The sequence below is a fragment of the Carcharodon carcharias genome, chromosome 2 (assembly GCF_017639515.1).
Source record: "Carcharodon carcharias isolate sCarCar2 chromosome 2, sCarCar2.pri, whole genome shotgun sequence".
Classification (NCBI taxonomy): Eukaryota; Metazoa; Chordata; class Chondrichthyes; order Lamniformes; family Lamnidae; genus Carcharodon; species Carcharodon carcharias.
The window spans coordinates 13,492,895-13,520,048 of record NC_054468.1 but is presented as its reverse complement, the minus strand read 5'-3'; the positions used below and the strand labels follow the sequence as shown (position 1 = coordinate 13,520,048).

The following is a 27,154-nucleotide window of genomic DNA, read 5'->3' as shown; positions in this document are numbered from 1 at the left end:
TGCAGGTACACCCACAGTGCTGTTAGGAAAGGAGTTCCAGGATTTTGACCCAGCGACAGTGAAGGAATGGCGGCGATATATTTCCAAGTCAGGATGGTGAGTGGCTTGGTGGGGAACTTCCAGGTGATGTTGTTCCCAAGTGTTTGCTGCCCTTGTCCTTCTCGATGGTAGTGGTTGTGGCTTCAGAAGGTGCTGTTGAAGGAACCTTGGTGAATTCCTGCAGTGTATCTTGTAGATGGTACATACTGTTGCTACTGTGCGTCGGTGGTGGAAGAAGTGAATATTTGCGGATGTGGTGCCAATCAAGTGGGCTGCTTTGTCCTGGACAGTGTCAAGCTTCTTGAGTGTTGTGGGAGCTACACTCATCTAGGCAAATGGGAAGTATTCCATCACATTCCTGACTTGTGCCTTGTAAATGGTGGACAGGCTTTGGGAAGTCAAGAGATGAGTTACTCATCACACGATTCCCAGCCTCTGACCTCTTTTTTTTATTGGTTCATGGAATTTGGGTGTCACTGGCCAGGCCCATCCCTAGTTCAGAGGGCATTTAAGAGTCAACCACATTGCTAGAGGTCTGGAGTCACATGTACACCGGACCAGGTAAGGATGACAGATTTACTTGAAATCAGCTGGGTTTTTACAACAACGAGAAAGCATTTGCCATTTCAACTTTCAAACAGTTACGGTTTTCTCTATTATCCTAATATATTTATAAGTTGTATAATAACTCCTGCTTTCGATCTGAAATTATGTTTTTTGCTGCAGTTTTTGTGCTGAAACTTTGAAATGTCTTTGAAATGACTCAAGTTTGCTATCTGACTCTTATTAAACAACACTATTGTTGTTGGATTAGCAATAGTTTTAAAAGATACAGATCTACAACTTAGGGAAAGAAGGTGAGCGATTGCCAAAGATTCCAGTTTGGCTTTAGAAGTAACAATTTTAGAAATGACTTTATATTTATAAAAATATTTCTATGATAGAAAACAAATGTTTTCACATAAAAACCCACACATACTTTCTTGCAGCTCACCCTCTATACAGCATAGATACATTAGATTCCAATTTAATCTAAATGTTAGTCAGGGAATCAGATTAAACATGATGCGGATACAGAACTTTCAAGGGACAAGTTATCAGTGGTCTTACTATATTGCTTAGCAGTAGAGCTAAGGTCTGTACCCAGGAGTATGTAACTGTATCTTTTGTTACATTTTGACAACAGTGTACCGCACCATTATTAATGCTTGTGGATCAACTTCAACAAGGATGGCATCAAGTATAACCATGGATGGAAACGCAGCATAACTTTAAGCAGTCAGTGCAAACTCTATTCTGTGTTAAATTAACTGACTAAAATTTTGTTAAAATGACATTCTATGTAATTATAAACAGGAGACACATCAAGAAGATGCAGTATCGATGGTGCCACTCCTTACAGCATACAAGGTACATTATGTGTAAAGGTCTGACCTAGAATACTTCTAAAGCAGCAGTAGAACATAAAGGGCAAACAAAAGCCAAAGTAAACAGATAATATTTCCATTTATAACAAAAAGGGATTGTAGTGCAACATTAAAAGTTTGACCTATCAGTTTACTTTGCTATTAGTTAGCACATGACTCTTTGGTGGTGAGTGTGTGTGAAGCTTAAAGTTGCATTGATGAAATGATTTCACATATGTGCACAAAATATTTTGCTTAGCCTGTTTGCTCAGATAGAATGCTCAGTAAGCTTTTTGGGACGTATAAACAAGCAATTTAAAAAAAAAACTTGAAACTCATGTTAAAAAAGAATGTTTTAGGAATCCTCATCACAACATAATTCAAGCAGCTCTGAACTGATGACACAAACTACTGAATATAACAGGATACATTACTTTATAAGGAAGACAGGGAAAATGCTGCTCGTTCAGGCAATAATACAACCAGCAATGTAAACAGCATTTGCAACTTTTTCCTGAAAGCTAGTGCTAAGAAAAGGACATAAAGGCTCTATATAAATTCAAGATTTTTTTTTCACCTCACAAGGAGATAAAGGGAGTCTTCAAATGCAGCTGGAAAAAGAAACACTGCCCTGTGTTACATCAATGGTTATGCCTTTACGTTTGATTGGTTTTGAGATTCTATTCACATTTGGTCGGGTGTTTTCTTGAAGCTGAATGCAAGATCCACAGATTCGGTTCAGGTTTCATTTTTTGGGCTTTGCTGTCCACTTAGTTCAGGCTGATGAAACAACAGAATTTCAGGCTTTGGATGTGCAATAACACATTATCAAATTGTTAATTTCAAACCCAGGAGACAAAGGGGTGGATGAGAAGGTCGACAGATGTCCTATTCTCTGCCACTGTTATATTGCAGCTGGTTTCAATTTTGGGGTCTTACAGTAGATATTTTCCTATGTTTCAGTGTTACATACCACCCTAATGAATATTTAGCCCTTACGACCCAGAGCGTGCCTTTACTTGGGGATCTAACAAAAAACTCTTGTTCTTGTGCTCTGGCTTATTGAATATATCACATCTACCATACAGTTCCCTCAAAATTGGAAAGGCAGAAGGAAAAAAAGCACCATCAGGTAATTTCTTTTAATCACTCATGGGATGTGGATGTCACTGGCTAGGCCAGCATGTATTGCTGCCCTTAAGAAAGTGGTGGTGTGCAGTCCATGTGGTGTAGGTACATCTACAGTGCTGCTGGGAAGGGAGTCCCAGGATTTTCACCCAGAGACAGTGAAGGAACAGTGACATAGTTCCAAGTCAGGATGGTGTGTGACTTGAAGGAAAAATTTCAGGTGGTGGTGTTCCCATGCATTTCCTGCCCTTGTTCTTCTAGGTCGTAGAGGTATTGGGTTTGAAAGGTGCTTTCAAAGGAGCCTTGGTGAGTTGCTGCAGTGCATCTTGTAGATGGTACACATTGTTGCCATTGTGCATTTGTGGTGGACGGAGTAAATGTTTAACACGGTGGAGGGGGTGCCAATCAAGCGGGCAGCTTTGTCCTGGATGGTGTCAAGCTTCTTGAGTGTTGTTGGTGCTGTACTCATCCAGACAAGTGGAGAGTATTTCATCACGACCCTGATTTGTGCCTTGTGGATGGTGTGCAGGCTTCTCAGAGTCAGGAATAGAGTTGCTCTCTGCAGAGTTTCCAACCTTTGGCTACAAGAGCAGGTCACAGTATTTATATGTCTGATCCAGTTCAGTTTCTGGTCAATGGTAACCCCCAGGATATTGATAGTGAAAAATTTTGTGATGGTAATGCCATTGAATGTCAAGGGGAGATGATTAGATTCTGTCTTGTTGAAGATGGTTATTGCGATTGTGTGGCGCAAATGTTTCTTGCCACTTATCCGCCCATGGCTGAATATTGTCCAGATCTTGCTGCATTTGGACAGGGACTGCTTCAGTATCTGAGGAGTTGCGAATGGTGATGAACATTGTACAATCATCAATGAACATCCCCACTTAGGACATTATGATGGGGGGGAAGTTTTCAGTCACCTACATTCTAATGATCAATCAATACTCCCTGAGCACTTTCTGAAGAAATTCTCCAATGTCCCATCCCGCTGCCGCCTGAGTTAATTGAGGGCCAATGTCCCTTTTTGCATTATGAAACCGCCCCATCTACATTACCGATAGTTTCTACAAATATAAGCCAAATTACATCAATTTACCTGATTCAGTCACCTCTTCATGAATTTGGTGAAATTGTGGGAGATGAAATATGTCAACTATTTTTACCTGTGCCATTTTCGCCTTATTGAAGTCCTGTTGCTGCCTTCTTCTAACTTCTTCTTGTGTCAGTGTACCTCCTTAAAAAAAAATCAAAATTCCACTTACATGTTGTAAAACTTACTCATTCCCAGAAAAGCACTTACGTTGGTTCAGATAAAACATCTAGACTTGGGAGGTAGATAGGAACAGTTTGTGTTTGTTCTTTCTTCAATTGCTAATACTTGTTTAATTCATCCCATTTTAGGAAATTGTACACATCATCATATTTTGTTCCACCCAAGTTATAAAACCAGTGTATTTTAATATGAGCATGATAGTGTAGCGGCTGTATCACTAAACTAATAATCCAGAGACCTGAGTTCAATTACCACCATGGCAGTTTGTGAAGCTGATTTCAGTGTAACAGTAAAAGTCACCATGAAATTGTCAGGTAGTCGTAAAAACCCAAATGATTCAGGAATATGATCCTTAATCAGTCTGACCCTATGCCAATGAATTCCCCTCTGAAATCACCTAAGAAGCAATATAAAAATCGCTACCAAAAAAAAGCACCACATGGGCTACAGCGGTTCAAGAAGTCAGTTCACCACGAAGACTCGTTAGTGGCGCCCCATCCAAGAATTTCTTTTTTTAAATTACTGGATATATATTTCTTGACAGAATGTAAGTTAAAATTTCAGACATTTGTGAATTAATTAAGTATTTTGGCTGTTTTAAAAATTAGACTTTGTGATAATTTTTCACTCACCAACAGTGCTTGGAGTAATAGAAACATGTCCATTATTCCGACGTTTCAACTTGTCCAATGCAGCCAATTCTGCATCTGCTTCTAAATGGAAATCAAGTAAAACAAATTAGATGGAAGTATAAATGCTGGAGCTTTCACTCCACAATGATTTTGTAGCATTCCCAATCACTGTAGTTCAATTCCAAAAACACCTTGTGTTAACTAAAAAAAAAACAAAAAAAACTGCGGATGCTGGAAATCCAAAACAAAAACAGAATTACCTGGAAAAACTCAGCAGGTCTGGCAGCATCGGCGGAGAAGAAAAGAGTTGACGTTTCGAGTCCTCACAACCCTTCGACAGAACTTGAATGACTCACTCAAGTTCTGTCGAAGGGTCATGAGGACTCGAAACGTCAACTCTTTTCTTCTCCGCCGATGCTGCCAGACCTACTGAGTTTTTCCTTGTGTTAACTACCCTTACCTAAAAGTTCAAATGTTTGATCCACAGAACAAACAAATTAGGTTTCCATGAAGTCTGAAAAGAGCAGCGTTGTTTTCCTTAGATTGCTAGCTTTCCACTAACATTGGAGCACCCATCAACAGTAAGTCAGCATCAAAACATACAGATCTTAAGTCATCCCCTCCTTCAAGTTTGTTCTATCTTGACAGAATTTATTCTACATATAGGTCACTAGAGTGCTGCCAGTGGCAATTCCAGCACCCAAAGCAAGTACATTTTCCTCTACTGTAGCATTTTCTGTGCTAGATATAACTAATATTTTCCAACAGGGGCCCATGAAATAAGCCTTAGATTTTAATTCATTCATCTTTTCTGAGGTATCACTTTCAGCTGAAGAGATTCAACTAGATATCAAATTACAGTTACTATTCGGCACCCATTAAACAGCTAATACTGATGTTTTATGAAAGACAACAAATCTCGCCATTCACAGAATGCAGCCAGACTTGCTGCTGGTAAGCCATGTTCAAACCAATTCAAAGTTACCACACAAAAAATGGACACCATTATTAAAACAGAAAAAGTAACAGGAATTTTGTTTGTATGAACATCAGGAAAAAAATGCATGAACTCTAACATTGTGCAAAGTATCTTTGAAAGTAAAAACATTTGTATTTTTTTTCCTGAACATCTACAATTAATAATTACAAGAATGTGTACATTTTCAGTTTAAACAATGAGAAAATTGACAAGGGGGGGAACTATTTTGTATTGTGTCATGTAGTCCAAAAGTTACACTATCTGCATTTCATTTCTTTAAGATTGTTTTTTGTGAAAAAGTGATTTGAACATACAAGGTAGGCTTGTCAATTCAGTGCAGTACTGAGGTTCTGTTGCACAGTTGGAGGGGTCATCATTCGGTGATGATGAAATGATGGCCCATCTGACCTCAGTTGGAAAAGATCCCATGCATTTTTGGAAGAGGAGTTCTCCCCAGTGTCCTTGCCAACATTTACCACTCCCCCACCCAACACACAATCAACACTTAAAAAATGATCTGATCATTTAATTCATTACTATTTGTGGGACCCTGCTATGCTCAAATTAGCCATTGGGTTTCCTGTATTATAAAAGTTATTACATTCAGAAGTACTTAACTGGCTGTGAAGCTTTTTAGGAAGTCCTAAGGTCATAAAAAGGGGGCTGGTTAACTCAGCTAGCTAGCAGTTTAATAACAGGTGCTTAATAACATTGACAGGGTGGGTTTAGTTCCCATACTGGCTGGGGTAGTTCTTGGGGCCCACCTTTTCGCCTTGACCCATTACGATATCATGACTCAGTGATGGGTGGAGAGCCATGATTAGTAATTCTCAGACAGAGGATGCTACAGGACAAGAGAGGGGATGAGAAAGAGAGTGAGAAAAGGTGCTTTGTAAATTCAATTTTTAAAAAATTTAACTTAGACAAGCATTGTTTTCATACAATCTCTGGAAGGCTCTCTCAAGTTTGGAGGGAGATTGGATAAAAATACTGAATATTTAATAAGTGGAAGGACTTCTTTGTCACTAATATTGAGACCATCCCATCAGCTGCCTCTGCTGCTTCCCTCCCTTCCATTAACCCACAGGGCTAAAACAACCTCTGGAGTTCCACCATGCCCTAGTCCTGAACTCACATCTTTCACTTTCTCTCCTATCTTCCATCATACCATCTCTGAGCTCATCTTGTCATGAGACACAGCTCCTGTTCCCTCAACCCTATTCCATCTAAACTGCTGACCACCTAACCTCCGTTCCTGGTCCCCATGTTAGCGATATTGTTAATGGTTCTCTGTCTTCAGGTGTTGCCCCTCTCTCTTAAATCTGCCATCATCATTCCATCCTCAGAAAAACTAATACTTGATCCCACCGTCCTTAAAAATTGCCACCCCATAGCCTATCTCCTTTTCTTCTCCAAAGTCCTTGAACATGCTGTCATCTCCCAAATCCATGCCCATCTTTCCTGAAACTCCACTTTTGAATCCCCACAATCAGCTTTCTGCCCCTGCCACAATACCGAAATAGTTCTTTCAAAATTGCAAATGCCATTATACAAGGGAGGAAGGGATTAGCCAAACTATTATAGGCAAGTTAGCTTAGTTTGTCCCTACAACCACACCAACCCCCTCCACTTCTCTCTCTCTCTCTCTCTCCCCCCACCCCCCAACACACCTTAAACCAGCTTATATTTCACCCCTTTCTTGGACTCACTCAAGTTCTGTCGAAGGGTCATGAGGACTCGAAAAGTCAACTCTTTTCTTCTCCGCCGATGCTGCCAGACCTGCTGAGTTTTTCCAGGTAATTCTGTTTTTGTTCAAGTTAGCTTAAATTCGGTTGTGGGCAAATTATTGTAATCAATTCCGAGGGCCAGAATTTAGAGAGGCATAGATTAATCAAGGAAAATCAGCATAGATTTGTTAAGAGAAGGTCATGTCTGACCAACTTTACTGAATTGTTTTGGAAGATCACAGGTAAGGTCGGTGGGGGCAGTGCAGTGGTTGTGCTCTACATGGGCCAGAATTTTTCCGTTGGCGTGCAGGGGCCTCGCACGCCCATGTGTAAAATGATGCTCGGTAACGTCGGGTGAGCGTCCCGAGGTCACCATGCGCCATCATGATATTTGGGAAGGCAGGCATGCTATAAGTTCAGATGTGCACCCGCCATCAATTAACAGGCCAGTTAAGGCCCTTGACGCAGCAATTGATCTCAATTTTTTGCAGCCTGTGCGATCTTCAGGATGTCGCACAGGTGCAACAGGCAGACGGGTAGGAGACATTAGTATAAACCTCATCCACGGGCGGGATAAGAGGGGTGAGTAGGGTCGCGAATGTGATGCTTGAGGGATTTAAGTGCGAAAGTAACTTTTACTTGCCTGAGTGAGCAGGAAGACTTCAAAACTCAAACCTGCTGCTAGGAGAGGAGTAAAAGCCTTGGTCAGGACTCTACAGTGGAAAGGATTTCTGCGGCCTGCAGCTTTCAGGAAGCCTTCCCTCAGCCTCGGAATGGGAGTTGTACTCTCCACTGGCGGCACCTCCTCTGAGGAGGAAGGGAAGGCCAGAAGGAGGAGGAGGCCAGGAGTCCACATTCAGCCTTCAGGGGAGCCACCTTTGGGAGGAGAGGCGCAGGCTCAAGGGTTGCAGGGCCAACAGGAATTGCAAGGCGGAAGGTGCCGCAGAAGACGCCAAAATCCTGCTGCCAGGGTTTACAGACAGCGAAGCAGCTACCTCAGTATGTCTGAGGTCCAATGCCAAAGGAAACTCCATCTCTCAAGGGAGGCAATCACCTCCATCTGTCAGATGATAGGCCCTGAGATCTCCACAAACTGTGTGGGTGGACACCCCATGTCAGTGGCTCTAAAGGTCACAGTTACCCTCAACTTCTATGCCTCTGGCTCCTTCCAGGGCTCGGTGGGTGATCTCTGCGGAGTCTCCAAATCACATGTCCACATTTGTGTCAAGCAGGTGACAAACGCTCTGTTCAGGCATGCATTGACTTTCATCCACTACCACTGGGACAATGCCAGTCAGACAGAGTGAGCCAGAGGCTTTGCAGCAATTTCTGGCTTCCCCTGCGTCCAGGGTGCAATCGACTGCACACATATGGCCATCAAGGTGCCAGCAGGTGAGCCCAGTGCCTTCATCAACAGGAAGGGCTTCCACTCCATGAACATGCAGATAGGGTGTGATCACAGGATGCAGATTCTGCAAGTCTGTGCAAGGTACCCGCGCAGCTCCCACGATGCTTACATTTTCAGACACTCCCAGATGCCGAGGCCCTTCAATGCTTCAGTCCGGCTGGATGGATGGCTGCTGGGTGACAAGGGCTACACCCTTGGAAGGTGGCTCATGACGCCTCTCTGCCATTCAAGAACAGAGGCTGAGCAGTGGTACAATAGGAGCCACGCCTCCACAAGGGCTGTGGTGGAGAGAACCATCAGTTTTCTCAAGATGTGCTTCCGATGCCTGGACCGCTCAGGGGGCGCACTGCAATACCCCCCAGATCATGTGTCGCTGATCGTGGTTGCATGCTGCGCTCTCCACAATCCAGCGCTGGAAAGGGGTGATGCAGTGGACGAGGAAGACTGGAACACAATTGCTCCGGCTGCACACGGTGAGGCCAGCAGTGAGTCCGAGGATAAGCATACACAGGAGAACGCTGAGGGGTTAGACGCTGACCTGGACATACTACAGGGAGGCTGGGACACCCGGGAGGCTTTAATCCAAAGAACCTTCAGCTAGCCCACCACAGATGGACCTTCAACACAGCCTGGTGGCTGCAAGCTCCACACTGGATACCTGAGTGCTAAATCAGCCTGGATAGTAACATTAACTAAGGCCCTGGTCAATAAAGCTCAATGTCAAACAACTCACTAATAATATCATGGCTTCCCGTACACATGCAGAAGGAAGGGATCACTCTGAGACATGGCAACATGTCAAAATTTATTGAGCAAGCAAAAGTAAATTCATAAAGCAAAACAAATGTATTGGACATCACACCGAGTCTTCATCTAAATACTGTGGGCCAACATAAAAGCACCAGTGAGAAACCCGTGGTGTGCCGAAGGTGCCTTAAATTTATGCCATTGGGTGCTACGTCTAGGTGCTGTTCCCTCGCTGGCACTGGCATCTGAGACAGCCTGCTCACTGTGCTCTCCTGTTGGCCTCGATGACCTTGGCAGATGTCCTCTGGCCCGTGGAGCATTTGATGGCCCTGCCTGGCGGGGAGCGGCCAGCTCCACAGCTGGCTTTTCCCTATTCATCGCAGCCTCATTGGATGCCACAGTCACTGGCAGAGGAGCAGCTGCCCTCATCCGGAGCGCCCTGAGAGGAGCCTGCAGAGATGACAGGAAGCTGCTATGCTGATGTGAGGTCACTTCGGTCCTCCCTGCTCACTGTAGATGGATAGGCACTGAGCTGGGATACTTGGTGCCCAGACCAAATCCCACACTGGCGCTGACCAGCTGTGGCCAATGCCTCTGTGAGGGCTTGCAGGTCCGAGCGCAACCCCAGGAGGACCTGATTGTTCCCCTGGAGGTGCCTCTCCACTAGAGTCGCCATTCTCTCCATGGAGGATGCATGACGTTCAGTCATGGGGCTCATTGCATTGGTGATGCTCCACATGGACTCGTCCAGCATGGGCACCATGCCATGCATTGCCTCATGTATCTCCGCCAGATCATCCCGCATACCCTGCTGCACTTCCAGCGTTCGCTGCCTCACGGATGACTCCAGAGGCACATCATCAGCCACCGACTGAGCAAGTACCTGGCCCCCAGCAGATCTCCGACTGCCAGCGCCCTAGGCACTGCCCGCACCTCAAGCAAGTGTGAAGTGCCCTCACTGCCGTGCTCTGGGACACTAGCCAAAGATCTAATTCCCACCGAGGCGCTAGTGCCTGCCTGGCTGAGATGGTGTGACCCTGGAGAGTGCATTTTCTTGGGGGCTTCAGGGGTGAGAGGTGGGCCCTCTGCCTTCTCCTCCTGGCCCTGCTCTGGTGATGCTGAAAGGAAGAAAAAGGACATTTGATTAGTTACAGTGCAGACAATGTCAACTTGCATGCTGCTCCCCCAGGTCATTATGCACTCATCCTTCCATAATCAAGGGTAAACCCATCTTCCATCAAGGAGCATTCAGCAGTGCCATGGCTTCTGTGACACACATGGTGACCTGACCGCTCACCAAACATACCTCCCCCTGGCAGCCCAGCCTCACTGCCACCGGTGGACCTGGGGGCATGGTGCCTCTCAAGGTCCATGGCCTGCTGCTCAAAAGCCATAAGAATTGACAACTGGGCCTGCCCTCTGCCAGTCCGCATTTGTTCCGATGCATTGTGCGCAGTCTTTTCCAGAAAAGGAGAGAGGAGCATTGATTAGTCAAGCCTGCATCTGAATTCCCATCGCATCTCTGCCAGCCCAGCCAGAGTGGGACAATGCAGGACTCCAGTTCTTCGTCACCCTGCAGCTGCCGCACACTCACCCAAACACACCAGGGCTAACTACCACCCCCCAACCCCGACCCCGCCATTGGCCAAATGCTGTCTCCTTCACATGTGGCACCACAAGGTGCAACTTTGCTAAGCAAGGAGGCACAAGCACATGGAGCACAAACACCAGAAGATGGATTGGTGCCCCACCAACTGGAAGCTCCCCTCCTAGCATTTTAGCACACTGGCTTTGACATGCTTCGCAGTTTCAGCACTCTGCCTAGGTGCAGACTCTTGACTTTCAACCCCATTGTATACTCTGGGTGTTGGTGTCACACATGTTGAAGATGCAGAACACATCCTAGCTCAACCCTCTCAGAGTGAACTGGGCATGGGCAATCTCTGCTATTACATCCAACGAGGGATAAATGCCATGAGGGATTCAATTACATTACTGTACTCAGAGTTGGGGGGGGTGGGGGCGACGTGGTGGTGGATGGTGGTGTGGAGGGGGTGGAGGGGTTGGTGGTGGTGGTTTGGGGGAAAGTGTGACGGCTGCACTAAGTGACTTGAGGGAACATGGTATTCACCCTTCCCAAGCACAGGAGATCATTGAACCTTTTGCGACACTGGAGCCAGGTGCACCACACCACATCATTGGAGCTAACACTCTTGGCCACCTCCTCCCATGCATGTTTGGTCAGGTGGGAGGCCTCCGCTTCCCATCCCTCGGAAGAAGGACCTCCCACCACGCTGCCACCTCCTCCAGGAGGGCAGCTAGGCACTCGTCTGAAAAACGAGGGGCACACTGCCCCGATGGCCTACCCTCTGGCCTGGCCTGCCCAGATGGTCTATCCTCTGGATTTGTGTCACCAACATTTCCTCTCTGCAGAGCCCTTTGCCCAGCTATTGCAAGCAGCCTTTCCAAGGCTGCCAGACCTTCCTTTTTACAGGCCGCTGGGTAGCCATTAGACCCGGCGGGCTGAGCACTCCTGCCGCCGCTCGCCCACTCCTGCTATGCATGGGAGTCGTGAAGCACGCTGGGCAGGCCTTAATTGGCCTGCCCGCGTAAAATAGTGGCACGGACCCAATCGCGGATGGTGATTGAGTCCAAGCCCACCCACGCCCTCCAGGCCCACCCGACATGGGGAAAATTCCCCTTTAGAAAGGCTTTTGACAAGGTCCCACATGGCATACCGGTCAAAAAAATGTCCTTAGGATCCCAGGAAAAGTAGCACATTAGATCCAAAATTGGCTGAGTGGCAGGAAGCAAAGGGTAATAGTCAACAGGTGTTTTGCAACTGGAAGGCAGTTACCAGTGGGGTTCTGCAAGGCTCAGTACTCAGTTCCTTGGTTTTTGCAGTTTATTTTAATGATTTAAACTTAAATGTAGGGGGCATGATAAAGAGGTTTTATAGATTGTACAAAAATTGGCTGTGTGTTTGACAGTGAGGACAAAAACTTTAGACTGCAGAAAGGTACAGATGGTTTGGTCAGTTGGACAGAAAGGTGGAAAATGGAATTCAATCTGAAGAGGTGACGCATTACGTTTTGGGAGATACAACAGCACAGGGGAATATGCAATAAATGGTAGGATATGGAGTAGTGTGGAAGAACAGAAGCAGCTTGGAGTATATGCCCACAGATACTTAAAGGTAGCAGGACAGGTCAATAAGCTGGTTTAGAAGGAATATGGCATCCTTTCCTTTATTAGATAAGGCATAGAATTTAAGGGCAGGGAGCTTATGCCTGACAGTAACCAAAACCAGTTAAGCCACTGCTCAAGCACTACATCTAGTTCTGGTCACCACATTACAGAAAAGATGTGATTGAAACGGAGAGGGTCTAAAGGAGATTTACAGGAATGTTGTCAGCACTGGAAAATGTAGCTATGTGCAAAGGTTGGATAGGATGGGATTGTTTTCCTTGGAATAGAGGAGACTGAGGGGTGACTTAATTGAGGTGCAAAAAATTATGAGGGGCTTAGATGGAGTAAATAAGAACAACGTTTTCACTTTGGCAGAGAGATGAAAAAGAATAGGGGGCATAGATTTAAAGTATTTGAAAGAAGGTTTAGAAGGAAAAGGTGGAAACATTTTTTCACCTAGATTGTGGTAGGGACCTGGAACTCACTGCCTGAATGAGTAGAAGAAGCAGAAATGTTCGCCACATTTAACAGGTAATTAGCTGTCTACTTAAAAAGCCATGACCTGCAGGGCTACAGACCTAGTGCAAGGTAGGAAGGATTAGTCTGGGTAGCCTTTAATCGACTGGCACGAACATGATGGGCCGAAAGGACTCTTTCTGTACCATAAATTTTGTTTGATTTCTATAACATCCTATGTGACTGTGACAAAGTTAAACTATCTTTCCTCATCCTTCTCAACCTTTTATTTATTTGTAGGATTGAACATCATTGGCATTTATTGCCCATCACTATCTGCCCTCAAAAAAGTGGTTGTCAGATAGTTTCTTGAATCACTGGAGTCCATGTTCTGTTAGGGAGAGAGTTCCAACTTTTCAGCAAGCGACAGTGAAGGACAGCAACATATTTCCATGTTAGGACGGTGCGAGACTTTGGAAAGGACCTTGCAGGTAGTGGTGTTCCTGTCTACAGCCTTTGACATGGTTAGAACATAAGACTTAGGAGTAGGAGTAGGCCATTTGATCCTTCGAGCCTGCACTGCCATTAAATAAGATCGTGGCTGATCTGATTGTGGACTCAACTCCATTTTATCTTCTGACTCTCTTAACACTCCCCATGTCTATCAGAAATCTATCCAACTCAGCCTCGAATAAATTTATTGGCCCAGCCTTTCTGGCAAAGCCACTGCTTTCTGGGGAAGAGAATTCCACAGATTAGGTGGAAAAATTCTCCGTATTTCCACTTTAAGAGACCTCTTATTATTAAACTGTCCCCCGCCCAGTTGTATTCTCCTTCACATGCAGAAACATTGTCCTGGTAGCCACCCTATGACGTACCCTCAGGATCTTATATGTTTCAGTTAGATCAACTCTCATTTTTCTAAACAATGAGTATAGGCCCAAACTGTTTAGCCTTTCTTCATCAGATAAGCCTTCCATCCCAGGAATAAGTCTAGTGACCCTTCTCTGAACTGCTTCTCACGCATTTATATATCCTTTTTTCAAATAAGGAGACAAAAACTAGACTCAGTACTCCAGGTGTTTTCTCACTAAAGCCCTGTACAGCTGCAGTAAAACTTCACTACTTTTATATTCCATTCTCCCTGCAACAAATGGCAACATTCCATTTGCCTTCCTAATCACTTGCTGTATCTTTTTGTGATACATGTACCAGGACACCCAGATCTGCAATGTCTCTCCATTTAAATAGTATGCTGCTTTTTTAATCTTCTTGCCAAAATAGACAGTTCACATTTTTCCACGTTATGCTTCGTCTGTCAATTTTTTGCCAAGTCACTTAACCTATCTACATCCCTTTGCAGACTCTTTACCTCCTCGCCAGCTTACTTTTCTACCTGTCTTGGGTTAGCTGCCATACATTCAATCTTGTCATTCTAGTCACTGATCTATATTGTAAACAGTTAAGCCCATGGCACTCCACTAGTTATAGCTTGCCAACCCAAAAAAGACCAATTTGTACCTACTTTTTTGAATCCGTATGACTCTTCTTCAGAGCTCTGAAGAAGGGTCATATGGACTCGAAATGTTAACTCTGTCTTTCTCTCCACAGATGCTGTCAGACCTGTTGAGTTTTTCCAGCATTTTTTGTTTTTGTTTCAGATTTTCAGCATCCGCAGTATTTTGCCTTTGTCCCTAGTCCCTGTTAATGAACCAATCCTCTATCCATGCTAATATGATACCCCTCACCATGAGCACACCACCCTCCTTCAACATTGCCATCCAGTTGGGTGGGACTTGTCATGAAAATATAATAATTTTCATATTATTGAGATTTATTGTAAAGCTAGTTTAATAGTGGAGTTTGGATTAGTTTCTCTGTGTGCACCTGTGTATGGGATTTAATTGAATTGCAGACAGCTGGTCTGGAGCTTTTGAATGATCAAAAGGGAAGCTAGTTTGAAATGCTAAATACGTAAACATGGCTGAAGCTTTAGAGAATGTGAGGTGAGAGGAACATGTGCATTTTTAGATAAACCAGAGTAGTTTGAATTTCAAAGAGATGTTATACTTACCCATAAGATGTTAAGCCAAAGTGTGCTTACTTTTCCCCAAAGGTTACTGATGATAAATGAGTACTGTGAAAGATTGTATTATGGAAAAAGGGCTCAAATGAATTCAGTTGGAAATGAAAAAAATTGGAACCAGAGGAAGCAGGAAAAGAAAGGGAGTGGGCATTCCAAAAGGGTACAGGCAGAAAAGCAGGAAAGAGAAAGAAAAAAAGAAAGGGGGTTAGAAGTAGCGAGGTTGAAAAGGAGGAAAGAGAAAAAAAAGAGACAGAATTCCATCTTAAAATGCTGGCAGTTAAAAAGAGACACCAGAAGGTGTGGAAGGACTTAGTTCTAAGTCAGAACCCAGTGAGGAGATGTTTAAATTTGTTCAAGCTCTTCCAAAGTTTGAAGAAAGAGAGCATTCTTTATTTAATTTGAGAAGATAGCTAACAAGATGTAATAGCCACGGGAAAACTGGACATTGTTGTTACAATTTAGGTTGGTGGGTAGAGCACATGAGGTTTATGCTTCACTATCAGAAGAAATGTCGGTGAACTATGATGTGACGAAAAAGGCTATTTTGAATATGTAGGAGTTAGTTCCTGAGGCATACAGGCAGAAATTTAGGAATATGAGAAAATAGCCTGGGCAAACATATATTGAGTATGAGCGAGTAAAACAAAGTAATTTTGACCGGTGGATATGGGCATTAAAGATACAGTTGACATATGCAGCTCTTAGAGTAGTAATTCTTTTGGAAGAATTTAAAGATTCAATTCTTTCAGTGTTGAGAACTCATGTGGAGTAACACAGAGTTCAAGCAGTAAGACAAGCAGCAGAAATAGCTGATAATTATGAGTTAGTTCATAGAGCTAAACCTTTCTTTCGTCACCTTTTTAAATCTGATAAAGATAGAAAGTTGGAAGGTGAATACTTAAGGAAGAGGAATAGCTGGAAATTCCCAGGAAGTTTTTTCTCAGAACGAAAAGGAAGGTGCTGAGGGCAGAAGTGACACTTGAAAATTGAGGCATTTTCATTGTAATAAAGTTGGACAAACGAAGTCAGGGTGTTGGAAATTACAGGGAAAATCTGTTGGGATTATTGGGGTGCAGAAAAGTTCTGGAAGTAAAAAAGTGCTGTGGGTTCTGAGGTTCAGGCAAAGGAAAAACCAGTGGTTTGTGTACAGGTAAAACAGGAAGAATCAGTTTTAGGTGAAGAAGTGGGAATGTGTTCATAATTTACCCAGGGGACTTCTGAGGAACAGGTTGCAGAAATGTTTAAAGATTTTGCATGTGAAGGGAAAGTCTTCCCATGTGTACATGCTGGAGTAGGTCAAGATGTTAAAATTTTAAGAGACAGGGGTTAGTCAATCCTTAATGTTGTGGGATAATGATATTTGTTATTCAGAGGAAGTATTGCAGGTTCATGGAGATTCTAAACCTATTCCCTTGTGGAAGGTAAATTTAAAGAGCAAGTGGAAAACAGGTAAGACAATTGTTGGAGTGGTAGAGAAATTGCCATTTGCAGGGGTTCTATTTGTTTTTGGTAATAATATAGCTGGGTCACAGATATGGGTGTTACCTATGGTAGTTTAGCAGCCTGTAGAGGTGTTTTCCATTGAACTGTTGCAGAGAGAGCATCCTGGATTGTTTCTAGATTGTGTGATAACAAGATCACAGGCTCACGGGTTGAAAGAGGAAGAACAGGAAGTTGAAAGGTAGGGAGAAGGTGTGCAAGTCCAATTAGCTGACACTGTTTTTGATAAGATTGTTCAGGAAGAAAGAATGGAGGATTTTAGTTCTAGTCAGTTGGCGAAGTTACAGAAAAAGGATACAGAAAAAGGATAAGACAGTCATTTCAAACAGCCTACTTAGAAATAGAGGCAGAGTGTTTTCCATAATGTTATTACCTTAAGGGTAATGTTTTAATTAGAAAATTGCAGTCATGTTTCAGCAAACAAAAGCTGGAGGGAAGTGCATCAGATTGTTATACCATTTGGATATAGAAATGGGATTCTGAGCATAGCTCATGATATTCCAATGGGGGGACATTTAGGAATTAGAAAGACACAGGCGAAAATACAAAACACTTTTATTGGCCTGGACTGCATAGTGATGTAGTCAAATTCTGTAGAACATGTCACACACGTCAGGTGATAGGGAGACCACAAGTAGTGATTAAGCCAGCTCCCTTCATTCCAATTTCAGCATTTGAAGAACCTTTTACTAGGGTCATGATTGATTGTGTAGGACCCCTCCCAAAGACTAAAGATGGAAATCAGTACTTAAATCACAATAATGGATGTGACTACAAGGTTTCCTGAAGCAATACCTTTGAGAGGTACGAGATTGTAAAGAGAATTGTGGAAGAGCTGACAAAATTGTTTACAAGATATGGTTTACCTAAAGAAATACAAATCAGATGACGGTTCAAATTTCATGTCGCAGCTGTTTAAGGAAGTAATGAACAGGTTGGAGATAAAACAGTTTAAGTCAACAGCTTACCATCCTGAGTCACAAAGGGCTTTGGAAAGATAGCATCAAACTTTAAAAACTATGATGAGGCCATGTAGTCAGGACTATCCACAGGATTGAGATAGGGGAATTCCATTCTTGCTATTATGGATGTTCCTAATGCATCAACTGGTTATAGTCCTAGTTTATGGTCATGAGGTAAGGGCACCACTGAAATTGATTCATGAGAAATTGGTGGGTCAAATTCAGAAACTACTCTGCTGGATTATGTATCAAACTTCAGAGAAAGATTGGACAGAGCATGAGAGTTAGCTAGAGAACATTTAAGCATATCACAGCAAGTGATGAAAGTGAAGGCAGACAGGAAAGCTACAGCTCGCAGTTTTGTTGCTGGGGAAACAGCAGTTACTGTTACCAGTACTGGCTGACTCATTAAAGGCAAGCTTTAGTGGGCCTTACAGGATTGAAAAGAAGCTGAGTGAAATAAGTTGTTTAATAAATACTCCAGATAGAAGAAAGAAGCAGAGGGTGTGTCATGTAAATATGCTTAAATATGCTTGACAGGGAAGAGGACCAAAAAGGAGGTATTGGTGGTGGTAGAAAAAGAGAAAGAGGTAGAAATTCAAGATTCTGAAATTTATTTTCTTTTAATCAAATTAGATAATGAGGGGGTACTTGAAAATTTAAATCTAATGCTGAGTTATCTTCCAGATAAGTGTCAAAGTGACTTGGAAAAGCTTTTGTAGTCACACAAAGCTATTTATGGGAATTAGTTGGGGAGGACAAATTTAGCTATACCTGACCTGCGTGTAGAACTTTAATCTTCAATAAGGAAACATCCTTATAGATTAAATCTAGCAAAGTTATCACAAATATAGAAAGAAATTGAATTCATGCTTCAAATTGATTCATTGAATCTAGTTGCAGTAACTGAAGTTTGCCTATTGTGCTAGTACCAAAACCGGCTGGAATACAAAGACTATATGTGGGCTATCGAAAGGTGAACGCTGTGACAAATGCGGATTATCCTATATCACGGTTGGAAGATTGTGTTGAGAAAGTGGGACAATCATAATTTATTACAAAATTGACTTGCTCAGAGAATATCGGCAAGTACTGTTATCAGAGAAAGCAAAGGAGATATCGGCTTTTGTGACACCAGATGGACTATATCAGTGTACAGTCACGTCATTTGGTATGAAAAATGCACCTGCAACATTTCAGACTGACAAACAAAGTAATTGTAGGACTGAACAATTGTGCTGTTTACATTGACAACTTGATCGTTTTCAGTTAAGGTGGGAGGAGTATTTACAATATCTAGAAGAATTATTTAATCGATTACAAGGAGCTAATTTGGTAATGAACTTGGCTAAAGGTGAATCTGCAAAAGCACAAGTTACATATCTAGGCCATACCATTGGACATGGTAAGGTGGCTCCGAGTGATGTAAAAGTCAAAGCTTTTGTAGATTTCCTCGTGACTACAATGAGGAGTTTTGAGATTCCTGGACATGAGTGGGTTTTACCGGAAATTAGAACCAAATTTTAGCAGTGTGGTTGCTCCATTGACTGAACTATTAAAAAAGAAAGTCGAAAATGGGGATCCTGTAGATGTAGTATATCTGGACTTCCAGAAGGCCTTTGATAAGTGCCGCACAAAAGATTAACACACAAGATAAGATAAGGAATTAGGGGTAATATATTAGCTTGGATAGAGGATTGGCTAACTGACAGAAAGCAGAGAATCGGGATAAATGGGTCTTTTTCTGGATGGCAAGCTGTAACTAGTGGAGTGCCACAGGGTTCAGTCCTTGGGCCCCAATATTTACCATCTATATTAATGACTTGGATTCAGGGATAGAAGGTACTACACCTAAATTTGCAGTTGGGAAAATAGGTGGGAAAGTAAGTTGCAATGAAGAAATAAGAAATTTACAAATGGATATGGACAGGTTAGGTGAATGAGCCAAAATTTGGCAGATGCAGTTTAATGTAGATAAGTGTGAGGTTATCCATTTTGGTCGGAAGAATAAAAAGGCGACTTATTGTTTAAATGGAGAGAATCTTCAGAATGCTTCAGTGCAGAGGGATCTGGGTGTCCTCGTGCATGAATCACTGAAAGCTAGTATGCAGGTACAGCAGGTAGTAAGGAAGGCATATGGAATTTTGGCATTTATTGCTAAAGGAATAGAGTGTAAAAATAGGGAAGTGTTGCAACTGTACAAGGCATTAGTGAGACCACACCTGGAGTATTGTGCACAGTTTTGGTCCCCTTACTTGAGGAAGGATGTAGTTGCACTGGAGACGGTTCAGAGGAGGTTCACTAGATTGACTCCAGAAATGCGGGGCTTGTCTTATGAGGAGAGATTGAGCAGTTTAGGCCTATACTCGCTATAGTTTAGAAGGATGAGAGGAGACCCAATTGAGGTATATACAATGCTAAAGGGGATAGACAAAGTAGACATGGAGCGGATGTTTCCCCTTCTGGGACATTCTAGAATGAGAGGCCATAGTTTTAGGCTAAGGGGTAGTAGATTTAAATCAGAGATGAGGAGGAATTACTTTTCTCAAAGGTTCATGAATCTGTGGAATTCACTACCTCAGAGTGCGGTGGATGCCAGGATTTCTGACAAATTCAGAATAAATTTAAGGAGGAGATAGACAGATTTTTAATTAGTAATGGGTTGAAAGGTTATGGGGAGATGGCGGGAAATTGGAGTTGAGGCCTAAATGAGATCAGCCGTGATCGTATTGAAAGGCGGGGCAGGCTCGAGGGGCTGAATTGCCTACTCCTGCTCCTAGTTCTTATGTTCTTATGTGATGCCCAATAGACAGAGTTGTCAGAAGGCATTTGAAAACTGTATTGACTACCAATTTTGGCAGTACCCAATTATGCCAAGTAATTTAAGTTGGCCGTTGACGCAAGTTGATGCATTGTTACAAGATGACGACACTGGAATTGTTTTTCACTGAAGTTGAGTGTACAACAGAGAAAATATTCAATGATTGAAAAGGAGACTTTGGGCCCGTTGTTAGCATTGCAGCATTTTGAGATTTATGTTGCAAACAATTTGTCAGAAATACTTGTTTGTATAGACCACAATCCTTTAAAGCTTCTGGACAAATTTCGAGACAGAAGTGCAAGGCTATTCAGATGGAGTTTATTACTGCAACCATTTAATCTACAGATTAATAATGGGGCTGGATGAGGAAATCTAATTGCAGATGCATTGTCAAGAGTTTGAAGCTCAAAAAGGAAAGTTGGACATGTATAAACCTGGATACTGGACTGGAATGATTTCTGTTAATACCAAGGATTTGTATATATAGTTATGGTAATGCATGCATCTGGTAATGTAATAGTGTGAGAATATAGATAAGTATAGGAGGTAGTGTACAATGGATTAAGAAAATGAAGCCGTCTTTTTAAATTATGACCATTCATTTTCCAGTAAGGAGGGGGGTGCCATGAAAATATAATAATCTTCATAATATTGTGATGTATTGTAAAGCTAGGTTTAGATTAGTTTCTCTGTGTGTATTTGTGTATGGGGGATTTAATTGAATTGCAGAGAGTTGGTCCGGAGCTTTTGAGTGATCAAGAGGGAAGCTAGGTTTGAAATGCTAAATATGTAAGCATGGCTGAAGGTTTAGAATGTGAGGTGTGAGGAACATTTGCATTTTAAGATAAACCAGAGTAATCTGAAATTCAAAGAGATGGTAAGATGTTATACTTAGCCGTAAGGTGTTAAGCCAAACAGTGTGTATATTTATTTCCCAAAGGTTACTGATAATATGAGTGCTATGAAAGATTTATATTATTAAAAAAGGAAAGTTGCAAAGACATTTTGGAACAATGGAATTTATATTAAAAAGGGAGAAATGTGTATAAAGGAGATGAGATTGTACGTAAGGGGGAAGGCATTCTAAGATCAAACAAGTGTGAAAAGTGTCCAGCATCAATGCATCAAATTGCTGTCTACAGGAACCGAAGTTAAAAAAGCTCACTTTAAATCTCCCTGTCCAAGGTATTTTGTGCTTTGCCTAGATCTGTTAGATCTTCTTGTTTTTACTATTGCCTTAATGGAGGTGTAACTGGGAGTCAGGTTAATAGGGGAGCTAGGAGTTATAGTAGTAATTTGTAGACCTGTGCTTAAAATATTTTCCTTTATTAATAAATGTTTAATTTAGTTTTGTAAAAAACCTCTTAAGTCTCAGTGAATTCATTACTACTAAATTCAAGGCATGCATCTCGAAATAAAAATACAAATTGCAAAACAGTTGTGACAGCTGTTTCAAGTTTCCCTCTCAGCATTTACCATCCACTGTACTGTCACAGACTACACTCGCCTGGTTCTATCCTTTCTATCTAATTGAATATCACTTGCAACATCTTCTCTTCCTGCTCCTACACTGTTATCAATGGTGTCCCCCAAGGATCTATTCTCGGCCTCCTCCTCTTTCTCATCTACGTGCTGCTCCTTTGATGACATCGTACAAAAGCACAACATTGGTTTTCTCATTTACACTAACAGCATCAGCTTCACATCATCAACACCTCTCTCAACACCTCCATCGTTGCTAAATTATCAAGGCTGCTTGTCCGACATTCAGTACTGAACAAGCAGAGGATTCCTTCAGTTAAATATTGGGAAGACGAAAGCCATTGTCTTTGGACCCTGGCAAAAACTCTGTTCTCAGATACCAACTCCAACCGTCTCCCTGGCAACACTTTGACACCAAACCAGATTGTCTGCAACCATGGTGTCATATTTGACTCCAAGATGAGCTTCTAATCACATATCCCCAACAGCACCAAGATTGTCTATTTCCACCTCTGTGACATCAACAGACTCCATTCTTACCTCAGTTCATCTGGTTCTACTTTAAGACGCTCCTTAAAACTTAACTGTTTGACCAAGCTTTTGGTCATCTGCCCTAACAATGACTTATGTAGCTCTGTGTCAAAATTTGCCTCATGAGTGTACTATAGGTCCCCAAACAGTCAGAGAGAAATAGAAGAGCAGATATGTAGGCAAATTTCAGAGAAGTAGGTTGTAATAGTGGGGGATTTCAATTTCCCCAACATTAACTGGGTTAGTCATGGTGTGATAGATTTAGAGGGAGAGGAATTCTTAAAATGCATCCAGAATAGCTTTTTAAGCCAGCATGTAGAAGGTCCTGGACTTAATTTTAGGGAATGAAGCTGGGCAAGTGGTAGAGGTATCATTGGGGGAGGATTTTGCAGACAGTGATCATAACTCCGTTAGATTCAAGGTTGTTATGGAAAAGGACAAGGATGGGCCAGAAATCAGAGTTCTAAATTGGGGCAAGGCTGATTTTAATAAGACCAGATATGATTTGGCCATAGTGGACTGGGAGCAGCTACTTTCAGGTAAATCTGCGTCAGAGCAGTGGGACTCCTTCAAGAAGAAAATAGGGAGAGTATAGGGCCAACATATTCCAGTAAAGACAAAGGGTGGGACCAACAAATCCAGGGACTCCTGGATGTTGAGGGATATACAGAATTGGGCGAAGAGGAAAAGGGAGGCTTTTGGCAGATACCGAGGGCTGAAAACGGAAGCAGAAGCTCTAGAGGAGTATAGAATGTGTAGGGGGGAACTTAAAAAGAAAATTAGGAGAGCAAAAAGGGGCCATGAAAAAACATTGGCAGGTAAAATAAAGGAAAATCCAAAGTTATTTTACAAGTACATTAAGAGTAAGAGGATAACTAGGGAAAGAGTAGGGCCCATTAAGGACCATAATGGTAATTTGTGTGTGGAGCCGGAAGGCGTAGGTAGGGTTCTAAATGAATACTTTGTGTTGGTGTTCACAAGTGAGAGGGACAAAGTGGGTATGGAAATCAGGCAGAAGAACTGTGATATAATTAAAGAAATCAACAGAGAAAGGGAGGAGGTTCTCAGTGGTCTGGCAGGCTTAGAAGTAGATAAATCTCCCGGCCCGGATGAAGCGTATCCCAGGTTGTTGAGTGAGGCAAGGGAGGAGTTAGCAGGGGCACTGGCAATAATTTTCAATACCTCTCTGGCCACAGGAGAGGTGCCAGAGGACTGGAGGACAGCCAATGTGGTACCGTTATTCAAGAAGGGAGGAAGGGATAAACCAGGGAACTACAGGCCAGTCAGTCTAATCTCAGTGGTGGGGAAGCAATTCTGAGGGACAGCATTAAGCTACACTTGGAAAGGCAGGGATTAACCAAGGAAAGTCAACATGGTTTTGTTAAGGGGAGGTCAGGTCTGACCAATTTGATTGAATTTTTCGAAGAAATGACCAGGTGTGTAGATGAGGGCAATGCACTTGATGTAGTCTACTTGGACTTCAGCAGGCTTTTGATAAGTCCTGCATGGGAGACTGATAACAAAGGTAAGAGCCCATGAGATCCAAGGCAATTTGGCAAATTCGATCCAGAATTGGCGGAATGGCAGGAAGCAGAGGGTGATGGTCGAGGGGTGTTTTTGTGACTGGATGCCTGTGTCCAGTGGGGTTCCACAGAGATTGGCGTTGGGTCCCTTGCTGTTTGTAGCATATATAAACAATTTAGACTTGAATTTAGGAGGATTGATCAGTAAATTCGCAGATGACATGAAAATTGGTGGGGTGGTAAATAATGAGGAGGATAGCCTTAGATTACAGGAGGAGATAGACGGGCTGTTCAGATGGGCTGATCAGTGGCAAATGGAATTTAATCCAGATAAGTGTGAATTGATGCACTTGGGCAGGACAAACAATGCATGGGAATACACAATGAATGGTAAGACCCTGGGAAGCACTGAGAATCAGGGGGACCTTGTTGTGCATGTCCACTGGTCCCTTAAGATAGCGGGACAGGTAGATAAGGTGGCTAAGAATGTATATGGGCTACTTGCCTTTATTAGCTGAGGCATAGAATATAAGAGCAGGGAGGTTATGCTGGAATTGCATAAAACACTGGTTAGGCCACAGCTAGAGTATTGCATGCAGTTCTGGAATCCACATTATAGGAAGGATGTGATTGCATTAGAAAGAGTGCAGAAGAGATGTACCAGGATGTTGCCTGGGCTGGAGAGTTTTAGTTGTGAGGAGAGATTGGATAGATTGAGAGATTGGGGTTATTTTCCTTGAGCAGAGGAGATTGAGGGGGGGGGCATGATTGAGGTGTATAAAATTATAAGGGGCATAGATAGCGTAGACAGGAAGGAACTTTTCCCTTTGGTGGAGGGATCAATAATCAGGGGGCATAGATTTAAAGTAAGGGGAGGGAGATTTAGAAGGGATGTGAGGAAGAATTTTTTTACCCAGAGGGTGATGGGAATCTGGAACTCACTGCCTGAAAAGAGTAGTAGAGGCAGAAACCCTCATAACATTTAAGAAGTATTTGGATGTGCACTTGCGATGCCATGGCATTCAAGGATATGGGCTTAGTGCTGGAAAATGGGATTAGAATAGTTAGGTACTTGTTTGACCAGTGCAAACTCAATGGGCCGAAGGGCCTTTTTCTGCGCTGTAGGTCTCTATGATATCCCTGTGAAGTGCCTTGGGATGTTTTATTATGCCAAAGGCACTATGTAAATACAAGCATTGTATAATCTTTTGATAACACTTATCATTCCTGTGGAGTTATGCAGTGAAGGAACAAAAATTAAAATTAGCTTACTATTTTATATGCATTGTTGTTCTGCACCATTCGAAAACATTTCAAAATAGAAAAATAGATAAATACTTGAGGTAAGAATTGCTTCCTATAATGAGGTGGAGAGATGTATTTATTTAGGCAAGCATTGTACGTGAGGGCAATAAATTGACAGCTGATAAGTAAACTATTTTCCCAGAGAACAAAATCCAATATCTGGGAAGATTTCTTTGGAACTTCTTTCCAAGATCTACTACTTGAATGCACACCTTCCAGAATTGCTTATATCCCAACATAACAAGACTATTTGCAGAAGCATGAACTCAACTCAAAAAATAAAAAATACCTGGAAAAACTCAGCAGGTCTGAGGGTCACGAGGACTCGAAACGTCAACTGTACTCTTCTCCGCCGATGCTGCCAGACCTGCTGAGTTTTTCCAGGTATTTTTTATTTTTTGTTTTGGATTTCCAGCATCCACAGTTTTTTGTTTTTATGAACTCGACTCGTAGTGGCATAGGTTTTAAAACATTGCAATAATTAGGTAATATTTTAAGCAGACCCTCAATTTACGTTTTCCAGAGATTCAAAATAGATAATACTATTAATTGGACTATGTCATTTCAGGATTTCTCACAACAGTAGACAAACAGCAGGGAATCTCTCTAATGAGCTCAACACTTCCTCGTGACCAGTTACTCAATGTCCAGGAACTAGCTGTTGACAGTTCTCAGCCAGGAATTTAAATATATATCACAACTTAAACTAGCAAGACATAGAATTTCAAAACAACATACTTTTCTGTAGATCACTCCACTTCTTCTTGTCTGGCACAGTTACAGAATATGCACCATAACTGTAAAAAATCCATGTGGAATAATTTAAAACCAACTCATTTGCATTATTTTTTAAAAAGTGACAATTGGCTTAAATTATTAATGACATCACAATAACTATTGACATCACAGCAAGCCCTGCATTGCGATATTCATTGACTAGTAATTTAGAATTTGGTGGAGTTAGGAACTTCAGGTTTGGGGAGTAACTAGGGTAAACAGCGTAGAGTTAGAAATTGTGGTTCGTGTTTGATACTGCTATTTTAGAACAGCAGAAACGTTCTCCATTGTATCATCGTCAATATTTATCCCTCAATCATTGTCACTGAAACAGATTAGTCCGTCATTATTACAATGCTATTGTGGGACCGTGCTGTGCACAAATCTGCTGCGGTATTTCCTACATGACAACTGTCGCTGCATTACAAAAGTACTTTATTGGCTGAAGTGCTTTGGGAGATCCTGAGAAGCACCGTTAACGCAAGATCTTTCATTTTGTTGTTTAGCACGCTGTCCATTATAAAATGCCCACAATTTTAAAATTCCGAAATACGGCTCCTTCTGCAGCAAAGCTCCCATTTTGTCACATTCAACAAAAGACCAAAGAAACTCATAGGCAAGTCCAGAACACAGCTACAATATGCAGTCTTGGAATGTGTTGCTACATTAAAAGGCGCTGTATAAAATGCAAGCTGTTGTTATTATTACTGTCTCATAGTACAGTAACAAGAAATTTTTGCTCAAAACTGATTTCTTACCTGTGTATTGTTTTTTGAGCTGACTTCTGTGGAGTTGATTTTTGATGGGTGGCAACATATCTCCGCGAGACCGTAGTGCAGCCCTTGCCTACACCTGCTGTATCTTTACCTGTACTTATAACCTTGCTTTCACCGATGTTCTTATCTGCGCTTATTGTTGTAGCCTTACCTGTATTTGTACCTTTACCCACACCTGGACCCTTACCCATGCCTTTAACTGGGACCCTCTGCCCCCCCAGCCCATCTTTACCCATTGCTCCACTCTCATCATGATCACCGCCCCACAATATGCCCCGAGTTGTGGCGGGCTGAGGCCCCGCATGGATTATCCTGGGTTTTCTCACAACCGAGTATGGCATATCTAAATGTAAATAGAAAACAAGAATATCTCTCTCGCGCGCGCCCTCGCTCGCTAACGGCTG

At 42.5% G+C, this 27,154-nt stretch overlaps 2 protein-coding genes across 9 annotated transcripts in view; one reads left to right on the top strand and one right to left on the bottom strand.

Moving 5' to 3' along the window:
- phc3 (polyhomeotic homolog 3 (Drosophila)) overlaps positions 1 to 27,154 on the top strand; it is a 199,644-nt gene that overhangs the window by 40,737 nt on the left and 131,753 nt on the right. For all 8 annotated transcript variants that reach the window (XM_041208147.1, XM_041208172.1, XM_041208163.1 and 5 more), the window contains exon 4: positions 1,396 to 1,449. The gene's annotated coding sequence lies outside the window, so the exon portion shown is untranslated. The remainder of the gene's footprint in view (positions 1 to 1,395; positions 1,450 to 27,154) is intronic.
- On the bottom strand, positions 531 to 27,154 carry zgc:194621 (uncharacterized protein LOC795037 homolog). Its single transcript, XM_041208268.1, has 5 exons — positions 26,733 to 27,154; positions 25,936 to 25,994; positions 4,482 to 4,562; positions 3,740 to 3,810; positions 531 to 2,225 (listed from the first exon to the last, which is right to left on the bottom strand). Exons 1-5 carry the CDS (start codon positions 27,089 to 27,091, stop codon positions 2,184 to 2,186), a joined length of 612 nt encoding a protein of 203 aa, XP_041064202.1. The 5' UTR covers positions 27,092 to 27,154; the 3' UTR covers positions 531 to 2,183.

Coding starts and splice junctions, on each gene's coding strand:
- zgc:194621 (XM_041208268.1), bottom strand. CDS start 27,091: ATGCCATACTCGGTTGTGAGAAAACCCAGGATAATCCATGCGGGGCCT. Junction 25,995..26,732: donor GCTCAAAAAACAATACACAG/GTAAGAAATCAG, acceptor GATTTTTTACAG/TTATGGTGCATATTCTGTAA. Junction 4,563..25,935: donor GTGGAGTGATCTACAGAAAA/GTATGTTGTTTT, acceptor ATTTCCATTTAG/AAGCAGATGCAGAATTGGCT.